This window comes from Triturus cristatus, chromosome 2_1 (assembly GCF_964204655.1).
Source record: "Triturus cristatus chromosome 2_1, aTriCri1.1, whole genome shotgun sequence".
Classification (NCBI taxonomy): Eukaryota; Metazoa; Chordata; class Amphibia; order Caudata; family Salamandridae; genus Triturus; species Triturus cristatus.
The window spans coordinates 306,807,028-306,820,810 of record NC_140581.1 but is presented as its reverse complement, the minus strand read 5'-3'; the positions used below and the strand labels follow the sequence as shown (position 1 = coordinate 306,820,810).

At 44.7% G+C, this 13,783-nt stretch overlaps 1 protein-coding gene across 3 annotated transcripts in view; it reads right to left on the bottom strand.

Moving 5' to 3' along the window:
• The window catches only part of RIMOC1 (RAB7A interacting MON1-CCZ1 complex subunit 1), a 352,796-nt gene that overhangs the window by 182,560 nt on the left and 156,453 nt on the right, over nucleotides 1-13,783 (bottom strand). For all 3 annotated transcript variants that reach the window (XM_085631178.1, XM_085631180.1, XM_085631187.1), the window contains exon 3: nucleotides 6-152. In XM_085631178.1, the coding sequence (XP_085487304.1) occupies nucleotides 6-152 (147 nt within the window). The remainder of the gene's footprint in view (nucleotides 1-5; nucleotides 153-13,783) is intronic.

Genomic DNA, 13,783 nt, shown 5'->3' with positions numbered 1-13,783 from the left:
CTCACTTTTCGATTTTGCAATAATTGTTCAACTAAGTTCTCTGGTTCTGAAAGTATATCAATAATGTCAGTTACTTGCTCCAGGGAAGAGTCTTCAGGAAAATCTTCATCAACAAGCTTGTTCTCTTCAACATACGTGATGTCCAAAATAGTCTATGAATTGAGAACAGAGCAAGGGCTGTAACTTTGCATGGCGTACTTAATGTAAACATAGTAGCCCAGATTGAACTATTTAGAAATGTGCTCCGGGGACAGCGCACACAGTAGGGAATTAGTCAATCGTTTATGGCTAACAATGAAGATCCGAAGATGCAAAATAAAGGTTACTTACCTTTAAGTATTGTTGTCCAGCTTTGGCAACTTTCACAGATTTGCATGCTGAGTTGTCCCCTGTCATCACATCGGAAATCCTCCATAGTCATGCTAAACTGCATTGACAGTACACACTTATTTGTACCTGCTATGTAAAGTTGCCTACCCACCTCATTGTGTGAAACAAACTCTGGTCAAAAGGGAGAGAAGCGTTGAACTTCACTCCCCACAAAGGCTTCCACTGCTTCAGATTTTCTAATCACAAGTAAAAACAGCTTCATTAATAAGCAGAGATGGGTGGATCACATGCAAGTCTATGAAAGATCCCACAGCAAGATAACAGTAGCTATAGGCAAGTAATATTTTCTTCTCCAGCAGTTCATAATTCATAGATTCACTTGCTTGAATTAGTACTAGAACCAGTGCAGTAATTGTAATAGTGGAAGGCGCAAATGGGGTACATTTTACCTGAAAATGTTCCACAACACAGCATGCTTCACTGCTGACTCTGCCTGTATGTCCAGGCAGTAATGTTTGGTAAAATGATACATTGTAACCCAGGATGGAGCTTTGCAGCCATCCATCAAGTACATGGCTGCAAAGAGCAACTGTTGCTGCCAATCCTCTGTTGGAGTGAGCTTCCACCTTTCCGCATGGGCGTCTTCCAGATTTGTTGTAACATAATTGGACGGTTAATGCTATCCAGCGCGCCAAACCCTGTTTGGGCGGTGCCTAATCTTTGAATAGTTCAGCAAAAGAAATAGCTGGTTAGATACATGAAAATCATTAGTCTTAGGCAAGTAAAACTTACAGCAGCTCCTTACAGTGTATTAACCTCCCAGGAACTGCACAAGGGTTATAAAAAAGTAAGTGGCGCTATATGTTGATTAAGTTAGAAATACATTGGAATAGACTTAACATTATGACTTTCCACTATGGTTCTTTCATTGTAAATGCCTGAATTTCTCTGACTCTCCTTGCGGACATTATAATAAGTAGCAATGCTTCCTGCCATGAAAGATGCTAAATGGATATTTTATCAGTTGGTTCAAATTGGCTTCAATGCTTACAGTATCTTCTTTACTTTCCACACCAGATGAGGTTTCAGTACCAGAGGCTATGAGCCAAACCGACTCTTCATGAACTCTTTAATGACCATTTTTAAAAAAGGATTTGCTTTTTTGATGGGCTGTAGTATATGGGGACAGAAGTGATGAGAACCAATTTCGATTGGTACTCAAGTACTCTTCCAAGCATTTAGATCTTAGTACAGATGGCAAGAAGTAAAGATAAGTAGTAGTCCACAAATATTCACAGACCATGTATTGCTCATGAAATCATGACCAACACAAAATTGTTTCAACTTAAGAAAGTATGTTTTGAATATGGATTGTGCTCTGGCTACTGTTAATTAATATTGACAATAGATGGTTATGGAATATTTAGTGCAGCATTTTCTACATCGCCAAGAATTGCGCAATCAGGATCGATGATGCTAGGTTATGATGTAGGTGTACATGGTGCCTTGTCAATAACTAACAATCTGGTTTAAAGGTTATCAGTGTGTCTACGTCTAGATTCTATAGGTCCGTGGACCACTGTTGTCTGGTTCAGGCCAGTAATATCTAAACGACCATGCAGGGATACTGTTATTAGGGTAACTGGTGGCAAACATTTGCATATATTTCGCACAAAGAAACAGAAAAAGTTTCACTTCACTTGCAGACTGCCATCACCAGCTAATAAAGACTGTGATTTTGCACTTCTGAGGCACTGTAATGAAGTAACACACACATATTGGGCTTATTTATCCATTGCTTAATTCCCACCAATGATAACATGTTCTGAGTCTGGTGAAAACATTCTCTCTAATCATTCTCAACTTCCCAGTGCAATAGGATTTGGGTTTTCTATGATAACTGCGATGGGTCTTCCATGCTTCAAAATGTTAACAGGCTTGTCATGGTTGAACTCGTCTTAGAAGCACACTTTAGAGTGTGTTTGAGAACTGGCTTCCATGGACCCACACAAAGTGGTCACTGAAAGGTTTAAATCAGCTATCAGAGGTTGCAGCTGAACAGAACATTAAAAAACTGAAATCAATCTGGGACATGTGTATACTATGGGAAGGAGTGTCGCATAAAGCAGGCAAAATTCTTTGGTCCATGAAAGCTGGTGAAGACCTCAAAGAAAAACACAGAACAGCAGATGCCCTCATCACTTAGTGGCACACCTGAAACAAACATCCAACATTTGTGGTTACAATAATTAATCAGGCCTACAGGGAGAAATTCCTTGAAAGATAATTCGGAGGGGAATCCACCCTCACAGACCTTAGCAACAGAAAACAAGAAAAACCAAGCTGAATGGGGGAGCAAACAACCTGGTGTGAATAGCTGATGAGAGAACACAGGAGACGATCCAAATGTTGGTTAAAATGTTGCCATTACAGACAGAATGTAGAACTAAAAGAAGAACAAGATGTCACAATAAATCACTTGGGGCACAATAAAATATGCATAATGGGTGTTCCTCATGAGGCAGAAGGAGACAACCTATACAGGTTTATCCTGGATTCCTTCCCTCTATTGGAAACCAACCTGAGGCCCCAAAGATAAGACTCAATTGTGCAAGTATGGTCGCATCCTTGGGGTAAAAAGACTAGCACCTCCACCTTTTTAACTAAAGTCCACTTTCTGATGAAAAAAAAGGCCACAGGAAAAGCACGGATGAAAGAATTCATTTACAAAAACAACAAAAGACTACTGATTAGGTGTGCCTACATGGGCCATCGGCTGGCAGGATAGGGGAGCGGAGCTGAGCCCATCTCCAGTTACACTTCAATAATCTGTGCTCTGCCTTCACACAAAGGGCCTAATGACCCTGTACTATCACTGCAGCCAGGTTGGGAGTTGGAACGGAGGAATCAGGAAATTCCATGCACTTCAAAGAACCTTTCCAGGAGCTTCTCCCACCTTCCAGTATAAAGGCACCACGGTATAAAAATAGGACCTTCAGACCCACTCTTCAGTTCACGACTAGACCAGACGAAGGACTCTCAGAGGACTGGCCGCTGTTGGGATCTGCTGTGCACTCTGCTAGAAGGCTGCTCTACCTGGAATGACTGCTTTACTGCCTGGAGCCTGACTTGAACCCTCAGAGGCCAGCCCTGCGGTTGAGCCCTACATCTTCACCTGAACCCAGGGCTCCCAAAAGAACTACAAGGGCTTATGTGCTGGCCTCCTGTTCAGAGCCACAGGGGCATAAATAGCTCCTACCATCTTGGACCCGCACCTGGAACCAGCCTGAGTGAGTCCTGAACCCCAAGAGGTGTCCCACCTGTCCTGGACCCTTGGTTTTGGTGCTAAAAGTGCCCAGATGGGCAATTTGCAAAACTGAGGGCTTAGGCAAAATTTGGCCAAAAAGTGGTCTGAGAACCAGGAAGAGACCAGGACCAACCTGCTCGTCTATACGCCCAAGGCGCATCATCGTTTGGATTGACTTTGCAGCTTCTCCAGCTACGCTTTTCTACGTCACAGCAAATCTGTTTCAGTGATCCTTCACCAAAGGGATATCCGACCACCTTGTGGAACAGTCTTCGGCTACAGCCCTCTGCTTTGTCCCACTGGGGATTTTCGAACTCCGTTTCCTCGACTTAGTCCGAACGTAGACATCTTCACCATGGCTTTGACCTAAGGCTATCCGACAACACCTCCTGCAGCCTTGCCCTGCTAAACTTTACCTTCTCAGACATTTTTCTTCAAGAATTTTTTTAAGTCTGAAGGTAAGCTCTGACCTTGCCCAATCCACTTTGTGCATCCGAACCATGCTCCATCGCGGTTGACTAACTTTCAACTTTGACCCGGTCTCACACGACTGGATGTTGGCTGTTGGGGCTTTGTTCTTTTAGGTGCTATTTTGAACATTAAACTCCAGTTCTATTGATTGGATTTTTGAAGTCTTTGGTTTCAAATAATGTATTAAAATGTACTCTATATTTCCAAATTGGTAAGGATTTTTCTAGTGCTGTGTTTTCACTTTATTACTTTTTGTGTGCTGTATAAATGCTTTACACATAGCCTCTAGTTAAGCCTGGATGCTTTTTTGCGTCAAGCTTCCCAGGGTTAAGCCCACGTTAATTTAGTGACTTTTTGTGGTCATCCTGCAAGGCATTGTGGCTGCTGCTCAACCAGAGTCACACCCCAGTCAACCAACAACCCAATTTCTCACAACAGTAAATCAACTAACAAGACAAAAACATTGTCACCTACTTCAGTTTTTCCCTCCTTACTTTCACTGGTGTTTAATTTCAACCATTAGTTTCTTGGGGAAAATCTTAAGCAAACTATATAAATTACGCTATGCTGAATTTAGAATTTGGTCTACTTTTCAGAAATGTATAGATTCCAGATTCCCCCAAAGTTTTGACACGCTTGTTCACCACAAACTACACAAAGGTAGAAACCACAAAAATAGTAATAAACTGACTGCTACTTAGAAAATTGCAAAACAAAATGGGTAAAACAAGATTTTCTTTTGAACTCTGCCTGTTCATGAATGCTGGGAAGAAACTGATCAAAGCTCGGTAAACCTTTTGAAGATGCCCATTACTAGTAAAAAAAAGACTTTCTTCTCACTTTACATTTTTCCCATTTAAAAAACATAGCGTTGGTACAATTTGACCAGTTTCTCAGTTCCCTTCAAGGGAATCCACAAAACTTGCCTGTTCATTCTAGAGAAACCCACAAACACTGAGTAACTTTATAATTCCTAAAATGTTAGGAAAAAACAACGCCAATTTGACCTGAAAACCTTTTGGGGGAAAAACTTCTGAAGCTTGCGTGCTAACTGCTCCAAATAGCAAAAAAGGGCTCTCCCTCTTTTGTGTCTGCCTTGACACCTCACCTTCCTGTTGACTAGGCCCGGGTGGTAAACTCGCTCTGTTCGCGGCGTTTTCTGAGCTTCGCGCAGCTTGCGGAGTGCAGAAAACTCTGCTCTGCATAGCGCAGCTGAGTTTTTTCCTTGCTCCTACTCGCCAACAGTAAGTTGGCGAGTGAGAGCTGCCACTCGGGAAGAATTTTTACTCGAGAGGACTCCGCCCACATCTACTGTGGACACCAGCAGGCAAAGCGCATTTGGAGGAATAAGCAAAAGTCAGGAACTTTCCAAAACAGATCTCAAACCTGACTGTTAAAACACCCAAACATTATCTGCCACTCTCATAAAAAGAGGGGCAGAAACTTGTAGTCAGTAGGCCAAGATTTCTTTACTACAGTCTGGGGTTCCAAACCTGTGGTGACTGGAAAACCTGTTTCGAGGTTCCGGACCAGAAAAGGTGTGGGTGGGGGTGGGGTTAGTGGTATTGTAAAGCTGACCATTATTTAAAAGCTGCTTTGAAGGAAGGAGCTGAGGGGCTACTTTGAAGAAGCAATGGAAGTGTCCTTACGTAAGTAAGACATTTACTAGAAGAAGGGAATAGTGAAGGGGCTAAGATGGTGATGAACTAAGCCTACTGCTGTAACTAGGAGAAGACCTGCACCAGTCACACAGGTGGTGAGGTCTGTATTGCTGGTGTCTCCTCAGTACGAGTTAAATTGTGAAAGTTCACGTGATCCTGGAGCCTTCCTCAAAATTAACAGCATGCCCTAAGAATTATCCTGCTGGAAGATGCAAATGCCTATAAGGGTGAGGCACTTATTGAACCATAACTGCATTCAGCAGTCTCATCGAACTGACCTGAGCCAAGGAAAAAGACATCCTCTATCATCAGAGAGGACATCAATCGATGACTTTGGCTCACCACTGCCCTCTGGGATGGGATCTCAGATGGGTTGGGTTGGGGGCTTATGCTTGGGTTTAATGAAGTTTCATTGAAGCAAGACTTACCAGACCTTATGCAGTGCAACCTGAGCACAAACCTGTCATCGCTGGTACCAGTGCTGCCGACACTTACATGAGTGAGAGTTTACACGTATTCCTTTTTTTTTTTAAACATATCTTCACTGGCATTTTATAATATACATTTCAATATGTTCTTAGCACTTTATAAGGAAACATTCAACCAGTTTTGGTGCTGTTACAAGTATATGAAGTGACCCCACATGCACCACCAACAAATGTGTAGAGGAGGAACTGTACATTTCCCTAAACCACTAGTGGCTGGTATATGGTGTCTAAGTAAATCTCCAGTACAAAAGGGGTCTGATTAGTCCCACTGTTCACTATTCATATCTGTCTGTCTTATTTACACAGATGCCTTATCTTCTCAGTTTATAACTCTTGTCGATAATATACATCAGAGAGAGTGTCTGGTGTACCAGGATACCGTGTAAGGCCATCCACTAATTTGCAGTGCTCCATATGTGCCTGTAATGGGAACTATTGTAGTGGCCCTTCAAAAAAATTAAACATGTAATAACAACCATAACAAACCCAAGTGTCTTCGGAGGAGTCTTCATCACTCCATAGAGGGGGCTCGTGGAGGGGTGTTGTACACCCGCAACTGTCTTCCACCGCAGGATGAGAGGGACGGGCATGGCGGGGTGCTGGAGAGGGGCGTGAAGGCGAGGTATTATATCACATCACAGTGCAGCTCCAATGCCATTGGGTGTGGGCTCCAGAACAGGGATGGATGTGGTGCCAACCATGTGTGTTCAAACGCAGAGACGAGAGATTGCAACGCAGAACATCCATGAGTACTGTAAAAGGTCATCCCCCTCACCATTAGTGGCACTCTCTGTGTCTTCAGTTGGTCTTTCCCAGTTCCCAAGTATCTTCAACCACAACTCTGCGATGGGGGGTCAATGCACTCTACTAGTATCCTCTCGAAGGAGTACTTTCTACTCGGCCCAGGTCTGAACATCTCGCCCCCAAGCCTCCAACCGTAGGCCCATTTTCAATTTCCATATTAATGATATGTGTTTTTTCGTCAGAGCTAGGGCCAAATCCAAAAATCTGGAACCCACTTTCTTCGTCTTGGGTCTCGGAAAGATTCCTAGCAAACATACGTTTCAAGAGCAAGCAACTGGACGACCCAGTGTACAGGTTAGCCTATGTATTACTCCTCCCCAAAACGGGCATTGCCTGGGGCAGCTCCAAGTCATATGCTAGAAGTCCGCGTCCAATTTTTCACATCAGACACGGTTGTGGTCCTCCAGCGCATATGGCCTGAAGTCTGTGAGGTGTTAAATAAGTCATATGCAATTGGGTAAATTTCAGCTTCATATTCCTAGGTATCCGCTTGGGATATGCCAGAACCCTCGTCAACTTGCGGTCCGGCAGGTCAGGTCCCAACAAAGCTCCCCACTTGGTCCTGGGTGCCATAAGGGGCTTTCTGGCCATTTCCAACATAGTTCTTTAGAACTATTTCACTAGGTGCCATTCATCACCCTTCGTCAACAATAGCTGAAGCACCATATGGGTTTTGGGTTCCTCTTTAGCACTGACCCATAGGTCACTGACCGCTCTTGTTACAGCGTCACAGGCAAGAATTTGCCTGGGGGTAACTCGTAGTGCATCAGTAAATCTTCTAGTGGAATTAATATTCCCAACTGAAAACAATCGTCCACTATAAGTAGTCCAGCATCCGACCATGCAGTCAGCCGCTGGGCTCTATAAATCATGTCCAGTTCATCATGTGGGAACCTAACCAATAATAACGCTGGTGGGTATAATAGGCTCCCAGAGATTCCTCACAGACATTGTTTCCAACACTCTAGTGCACAGAAAGCAGACCCCTGGCCGTGAGAGGTCAACCCACTGGATCATGAGCTTTGCCAGTAAAGCCTCCTGAGGGGTAAGTCTTCCTGTCTGGCACATCTCTTCATGGCCAGTACCAGCCAACCATTGTGCCACCCACTGTGGCTGGGATGATAAATAATAACATTCAAAATCAGCGATTCCCAAGCCACCGCTACTGGGGGGGATGTCCAAGAGTCTCCATATCCTGTTCTCCCACAATCCAACACCAGCTCTCTAAGTAAAGAGTCAAACTGTTTAAACCAGAACCAGGGATTTTAACTGGGAGGTCTGTGGAGAAATACGACAGTCTTGAAGAGAGTTCACATTCTCATGCTTCGTGAACTGCAGTAACATCGGCTGAGTTGGGGCAGAAAGGAGCTCTTCCCCACTCTGTCAACCATGCAAGAGGGGCATACCACTGGTGAGCTGCACTGCCCCTGTCAAAGGCAGACAAGAGCATGCCCAATGTTGTTTCATAAACATCTTCATCTTGGAAGGAAGGGGCACAAATATTTCATTGAACCCAAGTCCACATGATTTTAGGACAAGGGATTATCCAGTGCATAGGAAGGAAGAACACCACAGGATTAGTTTTCCCTGGGATTTCCTAATGAGGGCAATGGATTTATTTTCACAACTACTGACTAAATTATTTCCTTCATAAACAGCAGAGACTGTTCCCCAAACTTCCCCAAGATCCACATTAGAGATCAATGTAATCTGTTCTCTGATGTTTATGTACAGTGCTGTACCATGCACAAAAGGAAAGTACTTTTCTTTTTTATATAAGTGCTGGCTGGACATTGATATAATGACTGATGTTAATCGGTTGAGTTCTGTACCTCTAAACCAACACCACCTCACTGAGTACGCCTTGGACTACTCAACTTACATACCCTGAGGGTCAAGTACTAAAGGGGTGTACTTGGTCTTCAGTTTTCAGCTAAATAGTAAGTTTAAGCCTCAGGAAACCAGTGAAAAAAGGCGCTAATTGTTAGTCAGAGCCTAGCATCCACTAACTGACCTAAACTCCTGAAAATATTCCACCAAAAACATGGCAACAGACTCGCAAAAATGCAACCACAATAACTTTAGATTTGCAGGAAGTGCATTTATCTGTACTTACGGCCATTTTTAGGTCTCGCCTAGGCAGCGCATGCGCTTTCTCGTCGAGAGATGCTGTGTACAGTATAGTTGGGGACGCTCCGCCCACTTTCCGCCTATCTTTTTGATTGGCCAAATTCCTAAAAGCTGCAATCTGATTGGTTTTCCTCAACCTAATCCGGCCTGCTGACGGCCATGTCGTCATTTTTCTCCTTCCATAGCTATCGGCCCCTTCACTTTTAAAACTGTTTTGTTCCCCCGCCTTCCCCCGTTCCCTCCCACAGTCCGTCACTTCTTTGCCCACCACAAACCCCCACTCCCATTCCTGCCTTCTTGGATGACGGCAGTTTTATTTACAATGCAATAGGGCTTGCGTAAATATGAGTCCTATTGCATCTGTAAATGCTTTTTTTTACCTCTGATTGGCTGGCTGCATTCGCACTCTATTTTGCCTGACCTAGACTCTCGCATGCGCGCGATGCTATACATCGTACGCATGTGCGCCAAAAGTCTTCCTCTGCCTCTTGTTACCCCCTCTTCAATCACTGGTTTAGCACAGCACCGGCTTTCAAATAAACGAGGCACGTCTCATTGTGCGCGGCTTGGCCTTTTTTTTTTTTTTAATTAACATATTAAATAATGGCGGCCGCGGGTCTTGTTTCCTCTGCCACCCATCTCATAGAAAATGCCTCGCAGAGGCTTTAATGAGGAAACAGTGATAACCTGACCGTAATAGGAACGGATTTGGTGGCCTGAGCGCACCACACAGGACAGAAGCCGGCAGGTGAGATGGATCCGAGCGGCTTCTTACTAGAAGGGCTGCTGCAGCCGCCTCTCGCCGCCCAGTGCTGGGGGTTGGGGCACAGCGCTGCACACTGCAGAGCATGCAGTGATCTGCAGCAAGGACCTGTGCCACAGCCTACAGTGGAGACATATGTAAGGGGGGCACTCTTAAAATTACAGTGCCTGACTTGAGCTTGGAGAATCTTTCAGTTTTACTGCGGTGTTGCAATCACGTGTTCATTGCCACGCAGTATCTTGCAAGTATTCCAGCCAGAACTTTAGTCTTCAACTTTGCCAGTTTTTTATGCCTAACAAAAACATAATTAATGGTAGGTAGGTGGGTTACTGTTTTAAGCCTATAAATGGCGGCCGCGGGTCTTGTTTCCTCTGCACCTGTCTCATAGAAAATGCCTCACAGAGTCTTTAATGAGGAATCTGTGATAACGTGACCGTAATTGGAACGGATTCGGCGGCCTGAGCGCACAGGGCAGAGGCCGGCAGGGGAGATGGAACCAAGCAGCTTCTTATTAGAAGGGCTGCTGCAGCCGCCTCTCGCCGCCCGGTGCTGGGGCGCAGCGCTGCACACTGCAGAGCATGCAGTGGTCTGCAGTAAGGACCTGTGCCACAGCCTACAGCGGAGACATATGTAAGGGGGCACTCTTAAAATGACAGCGCCTGTCTTGAGCTCGGAGAATCTTTCAGTTTTACTGCGGTGTTGTAATCACTTGTTCATTGCCACGCAGTATCTTGCAAGTATTCCAGCCAGGAACTTTAGTCTTCAATTTGCCAGTTTTGTATGTCTAACAAAAACATCATTACTGGTAGGTAGGTGGGTTACTGTTTTAAGCCTGAAATCCTTTTATTACACGCAGTTCAGAAATTGTCTCTTCTAAAAAAAAATGTTGGTCTGGCTGAAATTATCAGTGATGTTGGCATCCGCCATGCTGGCATTCTTATAGGGAAGGACTGTTGCTTGTTTTTCAAAGTGTACATTAAAACGTTGGTAATAGCACTAGCCGCCTATGCTGATGGTCGGATCCTATTACTTTCAGCGCCAGCAAACTTAATTCAGCACAGCTCACGAATGTGTGCAGGAGCCCCCCTTTTCATCTGGGCAGTGTGCGGGCTCTGCATTCACAATACATTACGTTATGCAAGTTATTTCATAACCTGTTGTGTTGCAGAGGCCTGCGTGGGAACTGTTTAGCAGTGAGCCTAGTGTATTTAAATCAGAACCCCTCTCCTTATGCACATGCTCGGACTGCTTCTGATCTCCACAACTGCGTTTTTGTTTAAATGATTACATTTTATGTTCCACCCACGGGTTGTTTCTTGCAGTGCATTATGGCTTCTTGAGGTCACCTAAAAGCACTGGTAGTTCTGGAGTTAGTTTTCATGTTAGAGTGCTGCCATCCGTATGGGAGGGTGCATGTGCCTTGCTCTCCACAAGCGGCCTAAGCAGCATATTGCTTGTGAGTCTTGAACCAGGCTCAGGCTCTACAGGAAATGCCTCAGGCCGTTTCTCAGGTCTTTTCATGAAGCTCAGCAGGCATGCAGAGGGTGCGGTGTTGCTAAAACAATGCATATCCTTGCTGTTCCAATGGCCCTGTAAATCTTTCTTTCAATTTAAGCATGTCCGCATTCCGCCATGATGCGGTCCTTCTGTTTGCAAGTACATACTATGTGGGCTGTAGCAGGGATTAGCCCGACCGACTCTTGCCAAAAAAAAAACGTTATCCAGGAGGCAAGCACTGAAAATATTCCAGTTGATACCATTTTCCAAAGCTTAACCCCACCTCTTGTGCATTTTTTGACACCCCCTCATCGTAGCTGATATTGTGCTTTCACTCATCTTTGTTTTTTCTCTTCGCCCATCACTTCACCTCCAACTCTGGACTATTTCTCTTACCATTTGCTCCTTTCCTCCTGATCTCTTCTCCTTCACCCTCGCCTCTCCATCTGATTCTTCTTTCAACACTCACAAACCTTTGTACTTCTCTGCCATTTTACCCCTTCTTCCCCTTGCACTCCTTCGGTCCTCTTTATCTCTCCCGCTTTTTGTTTTCACTTATTTCGAACACCTTCTTTTATGCGTCTCTTACTTCATTTCAATCTTTTCTTCCTCCTTCTACTGTTCCCCTCCTCCTTTCTTTCCCAAATTACTTTCTCCCTTTCTTTCCTCTTTCCTCTTCCCCGGCACCCTGCACCCCCTTAACCTTTACCGCTTATCTCTCCCCACCCTGTTCGCTCCTCTTCTCCCTCCCTTACTCCTCCCCCTGGTATCATGGAAATCACCAAATTGAGGGACGATCTCCAGCCTCTCATGCTAGACGAAGAGGAGGCTAAGGGGCCGGGCAGCCCCCGTTCCACCTCGGTAGTATTAGCTGCATCACCACCCTCACCTCCAATACAAGCCCAGGCCGGCATAGGCACTGCTGCAAGCACCTGAAGGAGGGGTGGCATCTCCTAGCAGGCACCATGCAGGTCACAGCGGCGTGTAGCCACGTTTGTTGCTTTTAATGTAGTGTTTTCACTGGAAAACATTATTTGCAAAAACACAGACTCAAAAACAGGCCGTTCATAAATATCTCCACTCAAAAAGTCGACCTGCACTTAAATCCATGTCAAGCACATGTCCCAAATTATAAACATAGATCATCTACAAATATAGTGTACATACATGTATCTATTTCTTGAGACGGTGCATCTCGATCCCACGAGGAATCAGATCACATGACATGATAAAGACGGATAACTTCTCTGCGCACACAATGACATTATTTCCTACTAACATCTGCTTAGCTACGTGGCCATGCCTCACACACCCATGTTTTTTTTTGCCAAAGTGGAGACTGGGGTGGCATTTCACTGGCCTTGTCTTCGCACAGCACGTTGCTACCGCTGGTGGTCCTCAAGCACTGTGCAGAAGTTGTGCACTACATTACTAATTATCGTGCGCCCTTTCTGGGAAGCGTTGGATGCTGCACGTCAGATCCAGAGGGGATCGCCATTGTCACTGCAGATTTGGCACCTTGCTTAATTTGTGCTGGTGGTTGCACGTAGTGGCCACTGGCACTCCTTTCTGGGGACTGGAATTTATTTGTCAAGATCAGACTTTCACTGAGAGCATGAGAGGCAAACGTAGACAATGATGACAAAGGAGGAAGTGGGGATGAAAAGAGTCTGCAAGAGTTGCCTATCTGGTCATTCGAAAGCATATATCCGTGTTACGGCCCTAGAGTGTCAAATCAATGCTGTCCAAGGGGAGCCGGTCCTGTGCCGATTTTCACTGCTTCTCCGTGTGAGACAGTCAAAGGTGCCATTGAGGGGAGTCCTAACCAGCATGCCACCTCCCTTCAGGGGATATTTCAGTTGGTTTTGCTTGCCTTTATTTTTTATTAACTTCAGGTCAGGCGTTTGAAATCCAGGTCTATTAGAAATAGTGGGGCCTGGGTCCCTCCAACATCAAGCAAGGCCCCTCTATGGCCACCTAGCATTTAATGTCAATCCATGCAGCTCATTTTCAAACACGGATACCTTTTTCACCATTAAATTGTTACATTTTCTCATGTGTAACCTTAGTTGGTCGATTGCTCCAATTCTCTGTGGACACGTCTGCGTTTGATAAAGACGAAAAATAAACTATTTTCTAAGTACTTTTATGTTCACTTTAGGATAATCTATTATGAATATACACTGTCAGAAAGTCCCCGGAAATATTAACCATGAAATAATTTAGAGCTCAACTGCTATCACCAAAATGCAAAGCTGGCCAGACAGTTACGTGCCACACAATTCAACTCCACACATTTCCCATCCACACCACCTAATTTGACACCAAACCA